The sequence below is a fragment of the Gossypium arboreum genome, chromosome 7 (genome assembly GCF_025698485.1).
Source record: "Gossypium arboreum isolate Shixiya-1 chromosome 7, ASM2569848v2, whole genome shotgun sequence".
Classification (NCBI taxonomy): domain Eukaryota; kingdom Viridiplantae; phylum Streptophyta; class Magnoliopsida; order Malvales; family Malvaceae; genus Gossypium; species Gossypium arboreum.
The window spans coordinates 71,032,825-71,046,956 of NC_069076.1; the positions used below are offsets into that span (position 1 = coordinate 71,032,825).

At 32.6% G+C, this 14,132-nt stretch overlaps 2 protein-coding genes and 1 long non-coding RNA gene across 3 annotated transcripts; 2 read left to right on the top strand and 1 right to left on the bottom strand.

Annotated features, from left to right (window-relative positions):
• Positions 1 to 1,421: 1,421 nt before the first annotated feature.
• LOC108489590 ((+)-neomenthol dehydrogenase-like) lies at positions 1,422 to 3,396 on the top strand. Its single transcript, XM_017794248.2, has 5 exons — positions 1,422 to 1,836; positions 1,922 to 2,168; positions 2,243 to 2,317; positions 2,526 to 2,702; positions 2,801 to 3,396. The coding sequence occupies exons 1-5, from the start codon at positions 1,817 to 1,819 to the stop codon at positions 3,176 to 3,178; spliced, it is 897 nt and encodes a 298-aa protein (XP_017649737.1). The 5' UTR covers positions 1,422 to 1,816; the 3' UTR covers positions 3,179 to 3,396.
• On the bottom strand, positions 2,815 to 6,989 carry LOC128295343 (uncharacterized). Its single transcript, XR_008285710.1, has 3 exons — positions 6,524 to 6,989; positions 2,929 to 3,161; positions 2,815 to 2,840 (listed from the first exon to the last, which is right to left on the bottom strand). It is a non-coding gene; the product is annotated as an uncharacterized LOC128295343 (long non-coding RNA).
• LOC108489620 ((+)-neomenthol dehydrogenase-like) lies at positions 4,393 to 5,946 on the top strand. The gene is made up of 4 exons (XM_053030665.1): positions 4,393 to 4,838; positions 4,928 to 4,981; positions 5,052 to 5,225; positions 5,310 to 5,946. Exons 1-4 carry the CDS (start codon positions 4,569 to 4,571, stop codon positions 5,706 to 5,708), a joined length of 897 nt encoding a protein of 298 aa, XP_052886625.1. The 5' UTR covers positions 4,393 to 4,568; the 3' UTR covers positions 5,709 to 5,946.
• Positions 6,990 to 14,132: the final 7,143 nt, after the last annotated feature.

The following is a 14,132-nucleotide window of genomic DNA, read 5'->3' on the forward strand; positions in this document are numbered from 1 at the left end:
CTTGCAGATTCTTTACCTCTCTTCCATTTTGATTCTGTAGCTTTCGGATGTTATTTTTTTTGTCGCCTTTGTGTCGCGAGACTATGGAAGAAAGCTGTATTCCTGTCTCCAAGTTTCAGCCAGTTTGCTTTTGCTCTCTGCTCCCAGTATCTTTCATCCTTATCAATCTCCAAGTTCAGTTGCACCTTTGTATCAATCAGCTCTGCTAAATTATTACCACTCTTCTCAGCTTCCATTAATTCAGACAGCTTTGAAGTCAAAAGCTCTTTCTTCCGCCTTCTAGAACGGCAACTGCGTGTAGCCCATTTCTCTAGTCCCTTTCTGAGAAACTCCAATTTCTGTAAAAGATCTCCTGATGTTGCTTCCCACAAAAATTTAACTTCAGCTTCGAATGATTCCTCCAATACACACCAAGCTTCAAATTTAAAATTTTTTTGACTCCGTTTATCATCTTTATTTGTGGTGATTAAAAGGGGACAATGATCAAAGGTCGACTGCACCAAATGTTGAATGGTGACTTCAGGAAACATTGACATCTAATTTTCATTTGCCATTCCTCTGTCCAAACGCTCTCGAATGTTTGTTTTTGGCAAATTCCCCCTTTTCCAAGTGAACCATTTTCCAGAATAGCCTACATCCATCAGTCGACAATCTTCTAAAGCATTATGAAAAACTTTCATTCTTTTTTCTTCTCTAGGTATCCCTCCTTTTTTTTCGAAGCCATGCATGATTTCATTAAAATCTCCGCAAACAAACCAATGGTTGGCCAACTTTTATTGGACCATCTACTTATATTGTCTCCAAAGCAGCTATGAATGCCTACACTAGGATACTGGCTAAGAATTACCCCACTTTTTGCATCAATTGCGTGCACCCTGGCTTTGTCAAAACCGATATTACTGGCAGCAATGGATTTTCCACCCCTGCTCAAGGGGCAGAGAATGTAATGACAGTAGCATTGCTACCCATTGGTGCCTTTTCCGGTCTTTTCTATAATTGCCAACTAGTTTCAAGTTTTTAAACTTAATAATACATTACAACTTAGTGAATTATCCGAAAATTACATCCAAATGTTATTGTTTTTCATGGTTTATCTTATAATAAACTGTATTTTGGAAGACTTAATTAAATATTAGTGTATTTTTATTTTTTCAGCTCTATTATTTTATGTTTTGTTGGAGGAGAATAGAACAAAGAAAATGCAAGTGATTTTTGTTAATAAAGATGTGTGATTTTTTGAATTGGTTGGATTATCGGTCCAAATAATAATGTTAAATTGTTTTTTGAATTCAACCATTTAAAACTGTTATTAAATTAAAAATCAAAATCATTTGAACCAATTCAATCGAGTTTTAGTAATTTTTTAAATTTTTATTTTATTTTCATATATTTTTTTAATCCAACCAATCACCCAACCAGTGAAATTTTTGTTGGTTTGTCGAGATGCAACCAAGGCCCACTAAACTCAAACATGCCAACCAAACAGACTTTGATTGTACCACGGCTGCCGTTCTAATTCTTGTTCCAACATGCTATGAGACAGCGAAGCAGCCAAAGTTTCCAGCATTTGATTTGGAAGAAGTAAACACGGGAAAGAAGAAAAATGTGCAACAAAAATATTAGTATCTCCTTGTCAACTTCGAATCAAACGGCTGAATCAAAAAGTACAAGGAACATAAAGTTGCCCTTTTTTTTCTTTTTGGTGTCAAACAAGTTCCAATGGCGGAGTAATTGAAGACATTAACCAACAGATAATCAGATAAAAACCTCCAATAAACCAACTAGCTAGCTGTGCTCTTTCTTCTGCTCTCTTCTCATGGCGGAATCCCTCCAAAGGTTTCTGTTTCTTTGATGGCGGTTTTGCATTTGTTATACCTTTAACCCTAAAGCTTTAACATTTGTTGACTTCTTCTTCGATCAGGTATGCTGTTGTCACCGGGGCGAACAAGGGGATTGGACTGGCCATATGTAAGTTGTTGGCCTCTAAAGGGGTCATGGTGGTCTTAACTGCTAGAGACGAGAAAAGGGGTCTCGTCGCTCTTGAAAAGCTGAAAGAATCCGGTCTCTCTGGTCATCTAGTTTTTCACCGGCTCGATGTCGCCGACCCTGCTACCATCACTTGTCTGGCAGACTTTGTCAAAAACAAATTTGGGAAGCTTGATATCCTGGTATGAGTTACTATAGTCAATTACCTGCTCAACTTTTTCACCATGTGTGTAGCTATATAAGAATATTTCTGCAGGTGAATAACGCTGGTATAGGCGGGAGTACAATGAACCATGAGGCTTTAAAAGCTGCAAAAGTTTCCGGTACTGAGGTAAATTTATAAGCCATTAGGAAGCAGTTTTCTCTTTTTAACAGTTTATAAAAGCTTAAAAGTTTTTATTTTCGGCCTGAACCAAGTTTGAAAATCGTGTCACATACATGAGGACTCAAATACGCAAGGGGTTTTACTTGTAGGTTTGGGGTTGTGTTATTGTTATGTAATCCAAGGCCCCTTACAAAAGTCTGCCATACAAATGCAGGCAGATCTGGAAGCAGTTTGGAGTAAAATCCTGATTGAAACGTACGAGCTAGCAGAAGAATGTTTGAAAATAAACTACTATGGTGCTAAAACTACGGCCGATGCACTCATTCCTTTACTCCAGTTATCTGATTCTCCGAGGATTGTCAATATTTCCTCTAGCATGGGCAAGCTACAGGTAAATACATTGATCTGTTTTAGACCAGCTTGAGAATAAGAACCGAGTTAAACTGGAACCTGGATTAACTAAACCATATTTTCTCAAATTTGTCGCAGTACATACCGAGCGAACAGCGCAAAGAAGCATTAAGGGATGCTGATACAGGAGAGAAAATCGACGAGTTAATCACCGAGTTTCTAAAGAATTTCAAGGAGGGTTCATTAGAAAGCAAGGGTTGGCCAACCTTTCTCTCTGCCTATACAATCTCAAAAGTAGCTATGAATGCCTATACAAGGATTTTGGCCAAGAAGCATCCAAATTTCTGCATCAACTGTGTTTGCCCTGGTTTTGTCAAAACCGATATAAATAACAATACCGGTCATTCAACCCCCGAAGAAGGTGCAGCGATTCCAGTCAAGTTAGCACTTTGGCCGAACGGTGGTGCCCCTTCCGGCCTCTTTTTCGTTCAGGGTGAACCTGTACCATTTGAATGAAACTAAAAACAAAAAAAAAACAATAAAATCCCATCAAAGTGGTCGGGAACTTAGTTCACAATTCTCTCTTCATCATCGATTACAATAACAATGTTACAACATGGTCCCACGGATAGGGTATAATGTTTCCCGTGGGAAAGTTCAATATTTTATGAGATGCTATAATTGTGAGTTTCTTTGTTCATTTCTGATTTGGAAAGCTAAAAGATTAGGTGAAACATGAGAATACGTCAATGTCTCAAGCAAAAGGACAAGAAACAAAATGTTGATGCCTCCATTTTTTGTATGCAAACAAGGGCCTGCTTTCATAAACAAGAGAGGAACAAGCTGGCTGATTAAACACCATTGAGTGGGACAAACCTGATAAGTAATCTGGATTTGTTGATAAAATTTGATCCATTAATTATTGAAATAATATTATCAAAGAGCATCATCACCGAACTCCTCATTTTTTTAAATACATGTGTTTGACTACCCTGCTCCTTTATACATTGATAGGGTAAACTACACCAAGTAAATTAAATTATTAGTAATTTTATATTTTGATCATTCAACTTAAAAAAATTACAAAATAATTATTAAATTATTTAAAAGTTTTCATTTAAGTTCTCAAACTATTCAAAAGTTTTTATTTAAGTCACTGGGTTATTAAGTTTTTTTTTTTTTAAGTTCGACTAGCAAGCTCCAAAGATGATTTAACAATTGGTATCATCAGTGAGTAGAAATATATACCTTAGATCTAAATTGATCTGACGGTCAGTGTCAGTGATTGAGAAAAAATTGTTTGGATATTAATTTATATATTTGTGACGATCAAAGCTATTTCATGTAAAAAATTGGATTGTACAAGAAAAAGTGAAAGGAAAACTTTCGATAGGTGTAGGTAGTGCGAACAAAGAAGACTACAATAACAATTTTAACCGCCCAATTACTTAAATGAAAACTTTTGTTGAATTTAATAATCATTTTATAACTTTTTGTAGTTGAATAACCAAAATATAAATTTACTAATAATTTAATAATCTTAAATATAGTTTACCCGTATAAGATTAACATATCCGTATGGAATATACACGTGTATCCGACTGTTAGACACAAATACTAGTAACATAGACTCTCATGTATGGAGAAAATGAAAGAGAATTCTGAAAAGACATCTCAACTCCACACATTAAAGTAGTTTTAATTTGACAATGAAAGCCATGTTTATTAAGGAGTTTCCTTCGTCAGTTCATCAGTGCAATAATTGGCATAAAAAGTAGTGTTATAGTTTCCATTTGTTTCACTCTCGCTACTCAACTTCATCTGGACCATCTCAACATGACAGACACCATGCAAAGGTAGCAATTTCTTTATCGAGGATTTATATTTGCCATAATAACACTGTAACATGACATCCACTACTTTTGTCAGGTATGCAGTTGTCACTGGAGCAAACAAGGGTATTGGACTTGAAATTTGCAAGCAGTTAGCCCAAAATGGGACCATAGTGATATTAACTGCTAGAGATGCGAAAAGAGGTGTTGAGGCTCTTCAAAGTCTGAAACACTCCGGTTTATCGGATCGTCTCGCCTTCCACCAGCTTGATGTGACAAAACCCAAAAGCATTGCTTCTTTGGCAGATTTTATAAAGGAACAATTTGGGAAGTTGGATATCTTGGTATCAATTATCAAACATATATAACATATTAATAAAACCCTATGGAAAAAAGAAAAAGAGATGTTCTTAAAAACATTGATCTTGTGCAGGTTAACAATGCAGGGATATCAGGTGTAACCTTTTCAATGGCTTCAGGTACTGAGGTAAGTCATCAAAGTTTTTGGGGACATAAAGTATAGCCTGATAGCCTGAGTTTTTTTGTTACACATACAGGAATATTCGAGTAACATATGGAGTAAAGCGACTGAAACTTATGAGTTAGCTGAAGAATGCCTGAAAACAAACTACTATGGCGCTAAAAGAACTACAGAAGCACTTATTCCATTGCTGCAAATATCTGAATCACCGAGGATTGTAAATATTTCCTCATCCATAGTCATGTTAAAGGTAGATATATGAAATATAAAGTACCCTAAAAACCTTGATAATAAACTTCAAAAAGGAACTGATCGACTCAACTTCTTGTAACAGGATATGGTTGGTGAACAGCTCAAAGGAGTATTAACAGGCTTTACAACAGAGGAGAAACTGAGTGACTTGATAAGTGAGTATCTAAAAGATTTTAAGCAAGGTTTACTCCAAACTAAAGGATGGCCAACTTGCCTCTCTGCATATACCGTGTCAAAAGTAGCTATGAATGCCTACACAAGGATTGTGGCAAACAAATACCCAGATTTCTGCATCAACTGTGTTTGCCCTGGCTTTGTTAAAACAGATATAAACCTCAACACGGGTAAGCTAACTGTTGAAGAAGGTGCTGCAACACCAGTTAAGTTAGCAGTGTTGCCTAAAGGTGGCCCTTCTGGTCTGTTTTTCGTAAGGGGTGAACCCGCATCTCCGGACCTTGATGATGGATACATCGGACGATGATAATGCAGTGTCATCATAGATGCAATATATGTAGCTTTCATAATCCAGTCTTCAGTGCAGGTGCAAGTGTATTTTTCTCTGAAAAAAATTGTTGTGTACATTCCTACTCTTATGTGGGTAATTTCGTTACTTCCCTACGTTACATCAGAAAGTTGGATAAGATCAAGTAGTGGTATTTTGTAAACTTCGAATATCTAAAGTGTTAGGACTTTAAATCGTCTAATTATGTATTTTGAAATTGATGAGTACCCATCTTATATTAATTTATTAAATTTGATTCTTATGAAAAGTTAGGTCAATTATTAGTAAATAAACATAATTTTTACGGATTTGTTAGCATATGAACACTTTCTTTTTAGGTTAATAATTTAATAAATTAAATTAAAACTATATCATCAATTTTTTGGGATTCAGTGCATTTTTTTTTTTTTTTGCAGTTCGATTTCTTTAAGTTGAATTTCTTCCATAATTCTTCTTTGTCATGTTGCTGCACATAGGAAAAGTTCTAATGAAGAGGGTAAAAGCATGAGAGGGTTGGAAGAAAGAAGTGTTTCTATCAGGGAACCGAATATCTAATTAAGTTTGTATATTGTTTACTTTTAAATTGAGTTAAAAGAAAAAAAATGGATTTCTATTTAATTTTTGTAAAAATTTAATTAAAAAAATTGTATGAAATGACTTTATCTTATTGGTGCAACTTTAATTTTTAATTTTTAAGATGATTCTAATATAAGTTACTAGATTTCTTAACCGTGTGAGTAGAAACTCAGAAGGGATAGTTTTGTGTTCGAGAATGATCATTAACTCTCACATACCTTCTCCTTTTGCGGCTGAAGCACTTGCATGTCTCCAGTCGGCGCAAATGGGCCTGGATCTGGGGATCAGGAGCGTGGTGATTGAAGGTGATACCCTTTCGATCATAAAAAACTGCATGCAGACCATGAAGACATATCTATTATTAGTGCCTATATTAAAGATTCAAAGTCGTGAGTGAAGCTTATGATAGGTGTATTTTTGAACATGCATCGAGGAAAGAAAAAGGTTTGGTACTTCTTCTTGCTGCAGAGAAGATTAGAAGAGGGGAGAACACTTATCTGATGGTAGGAGTCCCCTTGTTCGCTGTTGCAGAAGTGGAGAAAGATAAACAATGGCAAGAATCGTCGGACTAACGGTGGAGGGGATGGTTGCTTCAAGTTTGAACGTCTCTGATTTTGTATTTTCTATGGAAGAGGCGATTCGTTTTAAAACCAATTCCTATCCTTTCTTTAAATATTATTATTTCTATCCTTCTTATAATATATACTATAACTTTTTTATAATAATATACTAGTATGGATTCCACCACACTTCCTGTTGGATTAATTAATCTCAATATACTTTTTTAGAAATTTATTCTTTTACTTTTTAGATTTAAAAATTTAAGTTTAATTATTAACATCATTAAAACTTTTTTTTTTGTTAATTTCGCTGGTTGGAAATGTGGAAATTTAAAAAAAAAAATCTCATTTAATAGCCATGGAACAAAAAAATGACAATAAAATAACTTTAATTTAACAAAGAATTTTAAAAATGCTGGCAATTCTTAACAATTTCCATCTGTTATAAAATAAAGAGAGATGGGGAGAATAAAGAATAAAGAAAATATGAGAGCAACAGACCATGAACTTTATTGATCAAAAGGGATCATTACAATGCTTCATCAAAATCTCTATTTATAGGGATAAGAAGTACAAAAGAAATAGAGATCTAATTCTAATGACTATTTAAAGTATATCAAAACTTTATTTTTATCATGATGGACATCCACTTAATAAGATATTCATAACACTCCCCCTTGGATGTCCATTGGTAGATAATATGCCTCGTTAAAACCTTATTAGTAAAAACCCTGTGAGATAAAAACCTAACGAGAGAAAAAGAGTACACAATCTATAATACGTATAATATGTTGCCTCATTAAAAACCTTACCAGGAAAGCCTAATGGGACAAAACCTTGGTTAAGAGAAAAAGAGTACAACGCGTATTTACTCCCTCTCATGAAAACATCACATACTTTCTCATATTTTACGTATTCAATCTTGAATACTAGTTTTTCAAATAACTATTTGAATGTATTGCTAACCATTTATATAACCATTCTTTTAAAAGTCATGAGTAAGGGAAATTTAGGGAAATATTTTGATCAAGAGATTTAACAATAATCATAACAAACTTTAATCATGATTCTTTTATAAAAACACAAATAGGTATTTTGGATCATTTTATAATCCTCTTTCAACTACTATTCACTAAGTCAAATTTACCACATATATTCAAATTATTTTAATTCATATAAATGAATAATTTCCGAGAATTTCAATATGCTTCTAGCATTCTAAATCCTTCAAGGATTTTAATATAAACTTTACTATATAGTGATTCATAAAAGGTTGTAACAATATCTAATAGACGCAAGTTAAATCATTTATGAATTGTCAATTTAATAATATATCTAAAGGTTATTGCATCCACCACAAAAGAATATTATATCTTTTCATAATCAATGTCAGGACTTAGCAAAAAAATTCATATTTTATTCCGCTTTTGCAAAACTACTTTAATTGCACATTTACTGGCTTTATACCTTTAGATATTTAGACTACTGGTCCAAAAACGCCAAAAATTTAATTGTACTTCAGTTGCATCTTTCTACTTTGATCAATTTATTCTAAATTTATATTTCTCAATAGATTTATTTAGGATCCTTCATTTTATTTCATTATAATAATACTGCATGCAAAATCATTGTCAACCACTTTTATTATTCGGTTTCACATTTTCTCGAATTGATATAACTTATCGAGATATCTTATTTTCATTATTTTAAAATTCAGTTTCAAGTACCTGAATCTCTTCTGAAGTTTTACTTATTAGTTATGTCTTGGTTCTCTTCTAGAGCACCCGCCTCCACTATATGACCATCTAGAATAATTTTCATATTTGGAACCGATCAATCTATTATTTATCCCAATTGATTGTCCTACTGGAACTTTGAATCAAATTAAAATATTAGATGGTATATAACACTTGGTTATTCTTATTAAGTTTGTAAATACATCTAACAGTTAACTTGTAATGAGTTATCCTTATTGAACTTCTGGTTCAAATTACTCCTCCTAACTCATTATAAGTTATTATTTCTCTCCCCCTAATGTTGGGAAAACTGACAACTCATGTCATAATTAAATCTCGAATTAATAGCTCAAAAATATTATAAGGACTCATATAATTATACATTCCTAATATCTTATTATGAACCATCTTTGTGCGTTGTGGTGGAGCAGTTGGAACATATACCGCACATCCAAAAATTTTAAGATGGGAAATATTTGGCTCTTAACCAAAATTAAATTGTAATGGGGAGTATTTATAATTTATTGGCTTGATGCGTACAACATGTAAATCAATACAATCTCATGTTGAAATAGAAAGTTTTATTCTCATAAGTAATGATTTAGCTATTAGTTGGAGGCATTTGATACACAATTCAACTAAATCATTTTGTGTGTGAACATGAGTTACAGGATGTTCAACTTTTATTCCAATTGACATGCAATAATCATTGAAAACTTGGGATGTAAACTCACAAACATTAGCAAGATGAATTATTTTAACTGCATAATCTGAAATTAATCATTTAAACAAGCAATCTCGCAAATGGCAGGTTGCGAGTTGACAACACATATGTGATTATTTTGTAGATGCATTTAGCAAAATCATATAATATCAAAACTATCCACATGGTAGATGAATGGGCCCATATTTGTTTTAGAAATGCAAGACATTAAATCTCAACTTTAGCTAGTGAGTTAATAATCAATTTTCATTAAGAACAAGCAACATATGAGAATTCTTTTAAATTAAAGAATCTTCTGGTTTTTTAATGGATGTCCATATGATATCTCAATTAATTTTCGCATCATATACGATCTAGGATGGTCAAACTGGTCACGCCAAGTAGTAAACACATTTGTATTAGTGAACTTCTGGTTTACTTTAACATGTGCTTCAATTGTACTAAATTGTAACAAATTGATAATTTATTATCATTCCTTTTAATTTGTATCCACATATAAGTACTATTGTGACATTTACTACTGAAAATTTCTAAATTAATGTGAAGTTTATAATACCACTAAGTCAATAAATATAATTTGCAAATAATTATATGCAATATTCGCTTCAGGAAATATGCCAAAATCTTCAAATGCCCAAAAATCCATTAATAGCAAACTTTGAGAGTGGATCTTATTTTCCAGGTGTACAATAGGTACATAACTAATGACTTTTCATACATAAGTTTTGTCTCTTACAAGTTCTCATCAGTAATATTTTACCACATAATTTTAATTGAGAACTTATTCTAAATACTTACAGTTTTTCAAAAAAACTTGCAACTCTAGGTGCATCCAAACATAATAAGCTTTAGATAGAATTATCACGATATGAGATCCATTACAAATAACTTTAAAAGTAATGCATTAACCATCACAAATTTTGTGCTTTTTAGATAGTGATATATTAACTATTCTGGAGCTTTCAACTAATTTTATACTATCAAATATTGAAATAATATTTGTTTGTTTCAATATCAAATAAGATAAATATTTTCTATCTATAATGATAGAATTCATTCCTACATTTTCATATCCATCCTCAAAGAATATTAACAGAAACAAAATATTTGGGCATACGCCACATATGTGGCCAATAATATTCCGTATCACATATTGATAACATAAGTTATCTTTACCCTTTAAAGAGTTATCTTGAGAACTCTCATTGTTCTCTTATTTATTACATTCATTTTGGGGAATGCAACAAATCTAGTAGGACAAACTTATAAACATCCCAATAGATTCTTTATTTCATAATTACCATCGCAAACATGCGTGAGATTTCAAATCAAAATCTATCTATGCATGTTGTCATGATTAGTCTCTAATTATAATAAACAATAAATAAAACATAGTAAAATATACCTGAAGATCTTTAACATCATCGTCATCACTAGAAGGTATGAGATAGTTCAAAAATATTCTTGATTTCATATGGATAACGATATCAAATCTTTCACCATCCTTAAGAACAAAAAGTAAAATAAGTTAATCAAAACAATGATAACATATAATGAAAGAAGAATGAAAAATAATAATCAGATATGAAACATTAAATAAAAGAATCTTCCTGTAAAAATTTTGAATCTTGCCGTCAAAGAAATTGAAAATCATAGAGGATAAATTTGATCGTCGATAAAAGGAACTATCACTTTGAGTAAGATCGTGCTGATAACGTGTTATAAAATAAAGAGAGATAGGGAGAATAAAGAACAAAAAAATATGAGAGCAACAAAGAATGAACTTTATTGATCAAAAGGGATCATTACAATGCTTCATCAGAGTCTCAATTTATAGTGATAAAAAGTATAAAAGAAATAGAGATCTAATTCTAATAACTACTTAAAGTAAATCAAAACTTTATATTTATCATGATGGACATCCACTTAATAAGATATTCATAACACCATCAATATTTTAATTATGAGAAGATGACTAACTAATGACATTAAAAATTAAAATACTAAATTATGTCAAAATTAAATTTGATCATTGTATAATAACTAAAATTGAATTGGCCATTGTTATATAATCTCAAAAAAAAAAAAAAAAGAAAGAAAGAAAGAAAGAGTAAGAGGGTATGTATTTAGACATATGTACATCAACAATTTAATCGAATGAAGTATTTAGACTAACAATGACATTATAAAAGTTGAGTACCAAATTATGTCAAAGATTAAAGTATAGAGATTAAATTTCAAATTTGAGCATAATATATGAACCAAAACTAAAATTTGATCATTATTATATAATCTAAAAAAAGTAAAAGGTTGTGTATTTAGACATGTGTATGTCAACATTTTAATCCGATGAAGTATTTAGACTAACTATGATATTATAAAGTAGAAGTAAAATTAAAGTATAAAATTGAATTTAAAATTTGATCATATTATAAGGACCAAAACTGAAATTGGACCATTCTTTAAAATCTCTTGAAAAAAATCTTAGTTTGTAGTTTGGGCATGTGTCAATAAGATGAATGAAAAAAAAAATTAAAGTATAAAATTTAAATTTAAAATTTGAACATATTATAGGGACCTAAACTGAAATTGGATCATTCATCTAAAATCTAAAAAAAAAAGAAGCTTTGTTTGTTGTAACACAACTTACCCGACCCGATCGTCGGGTTTGAGCTAGAATATGCCACATTTGTAGCTGGAGCATCTACATTCAAATATAACATAATTTATATAAATTCAAAAATTTATAATCACTAACATGATCATTACATCATTATATCATAACATATAATCTGAACAGAGGTTTATACAAGCATACAAAAGCTCTTTTAATATCTCAAGACCATTGGAAGACTAAAATGCAAAGTTTCAAAATGTTTTGAGTTGACGTCGCTACATCATTGGAATGATGCTGCGACCCCTAAAATAGTAGGCAAGCATTACAACTTGGGGACTAAAATGTAAAATTTCTAAACTTCACCGAGTTGGCGTCGCGGCCACGGGGTGCAATTTCGTGAGATTGAAGACCATGAGTTGGCATCATGATCTCAAACAGGAGACGTCATGACAAAGATAATTGATGTCGCGACATCCATGGGATGGTGTCACAGCTTTTCAAATAGTATAATACGAGTTCATCTGCTTTTTCAACCAGTGTCACGACATCAATATCGACATCCATATAGTTGTGTTGCGACTTGGTTAGTAGACCACTACAACTCATATCCCTTTAAAATTTGAACATAACATCCAACATAGTTTGGAAATTTTTGTGACCTATAATGGAAACCCTCACAAAACATAGGTTTATCTCAATTAATCAATTCATCATGGCATACCAATTTTTGCAATAATAACATATGCAACATTTGCAACCAATTATTCAAATGTTATACAACTCATGGACAAATCTAAGCTTAGCTAGACCACATATTAAACTTAACATACAATCATGACCATAACCATACATTCAACCTTGACATTCATATTTAGGGAATGACCATTTACATAACCAAAGACCTTATATACATTCCACAATTCTAAGTACCAAGATAAACATGTTTCTACCATCTTGATGATAGTATGTGATTCGTATCCATCCGACTAGGTGAGTGTCACTCTCTGATCTCTTAAGTAGCTGAACTCAAGGAAGAGCCAGGAAGTCGATTGTATAAAGATAGAAATTATTGGACTCTAATAAGATACTTAGAAACTTAAGTGGCTGGTTTGGGAATGATTAGATTCCAATCTTAGTGTGGACAAAATGATTAAGATTTAGTGGTGGAAATGGTCTATGGAGATCATGCCTATGGAGTATATATATGTGTGTGTGCGTAGAAGCTCTGCGTGTTGCAGCCATCGTGTGATTTGGAGTCTAGAAGTAAAGAAACTAGGAACTGGTAAGTTTCTTGATCTCTATGAACTTGTGGATTAAGGGAAGAAGTAGAGTAAAACTCTTAACACTTCTGTGAAATTGTGGATTCTAGGTTTTAAGGTTTGAATGCCTTTAAGATAATTAATAAATGATTCTTATACTTAGCTACCATGACAAAAGAGGCTCTAGCGTATAGACAAGCTACGTTGATAAGAATAAGGGAATTTAGGTGAGATTTTATACTTCATTTTTGGATGTTGTATGGATGGAAAGAATTTGTGTTGAGTCTAGGATGAGCTTTACAATGTTGTAATATCGTTATTGCTTGAGAATGCTATGTAAGTATAAGGTTGTATGGGTAATAGAGCATCGAATGTCTGTTGGTATGCATTAAATGGCCATCTTAACCCAAGTATAAGATTGGTGTGCTCTACGTTATTATGTTTATTATGACGATACTTGTTTGTTAAATTGTGAAATATGACGGGAAATATTGATGGGTTAGACAAAGTTAGGATTGGGAAAAGGGGTAATTCTGTTAGATACTGCCATATAGTATTGTTGAGTGGAAATCATAATGTGAGAACTTTAGGCCTTGCGGATGGGACACTACGGTGGTCGAACATCAAAGTTAGGATGACAAATGGAGAGATGGGTGGATGAATAGGGGAAAAAGAAATGGAATTTCGATAAGCTACTACCATCCAAGATTGTAGGGAGTAAACTGTGATACGCGAAGCTCCAGGCCTTGAGGTGGGGAGACACTTTTGTGTCCAAGCATCAAGGTGATACGTGAAATAGGTCCTTCGGAACTGCACCATGACGATGATATTTAGGTTCCATAAAGAATCACTGTGACAACAATCAGCAGACTCTATGGGGTGACACTGCGATGAAGGTAAGGTCCTTCGAGATGACACCTCTAAAGATGTC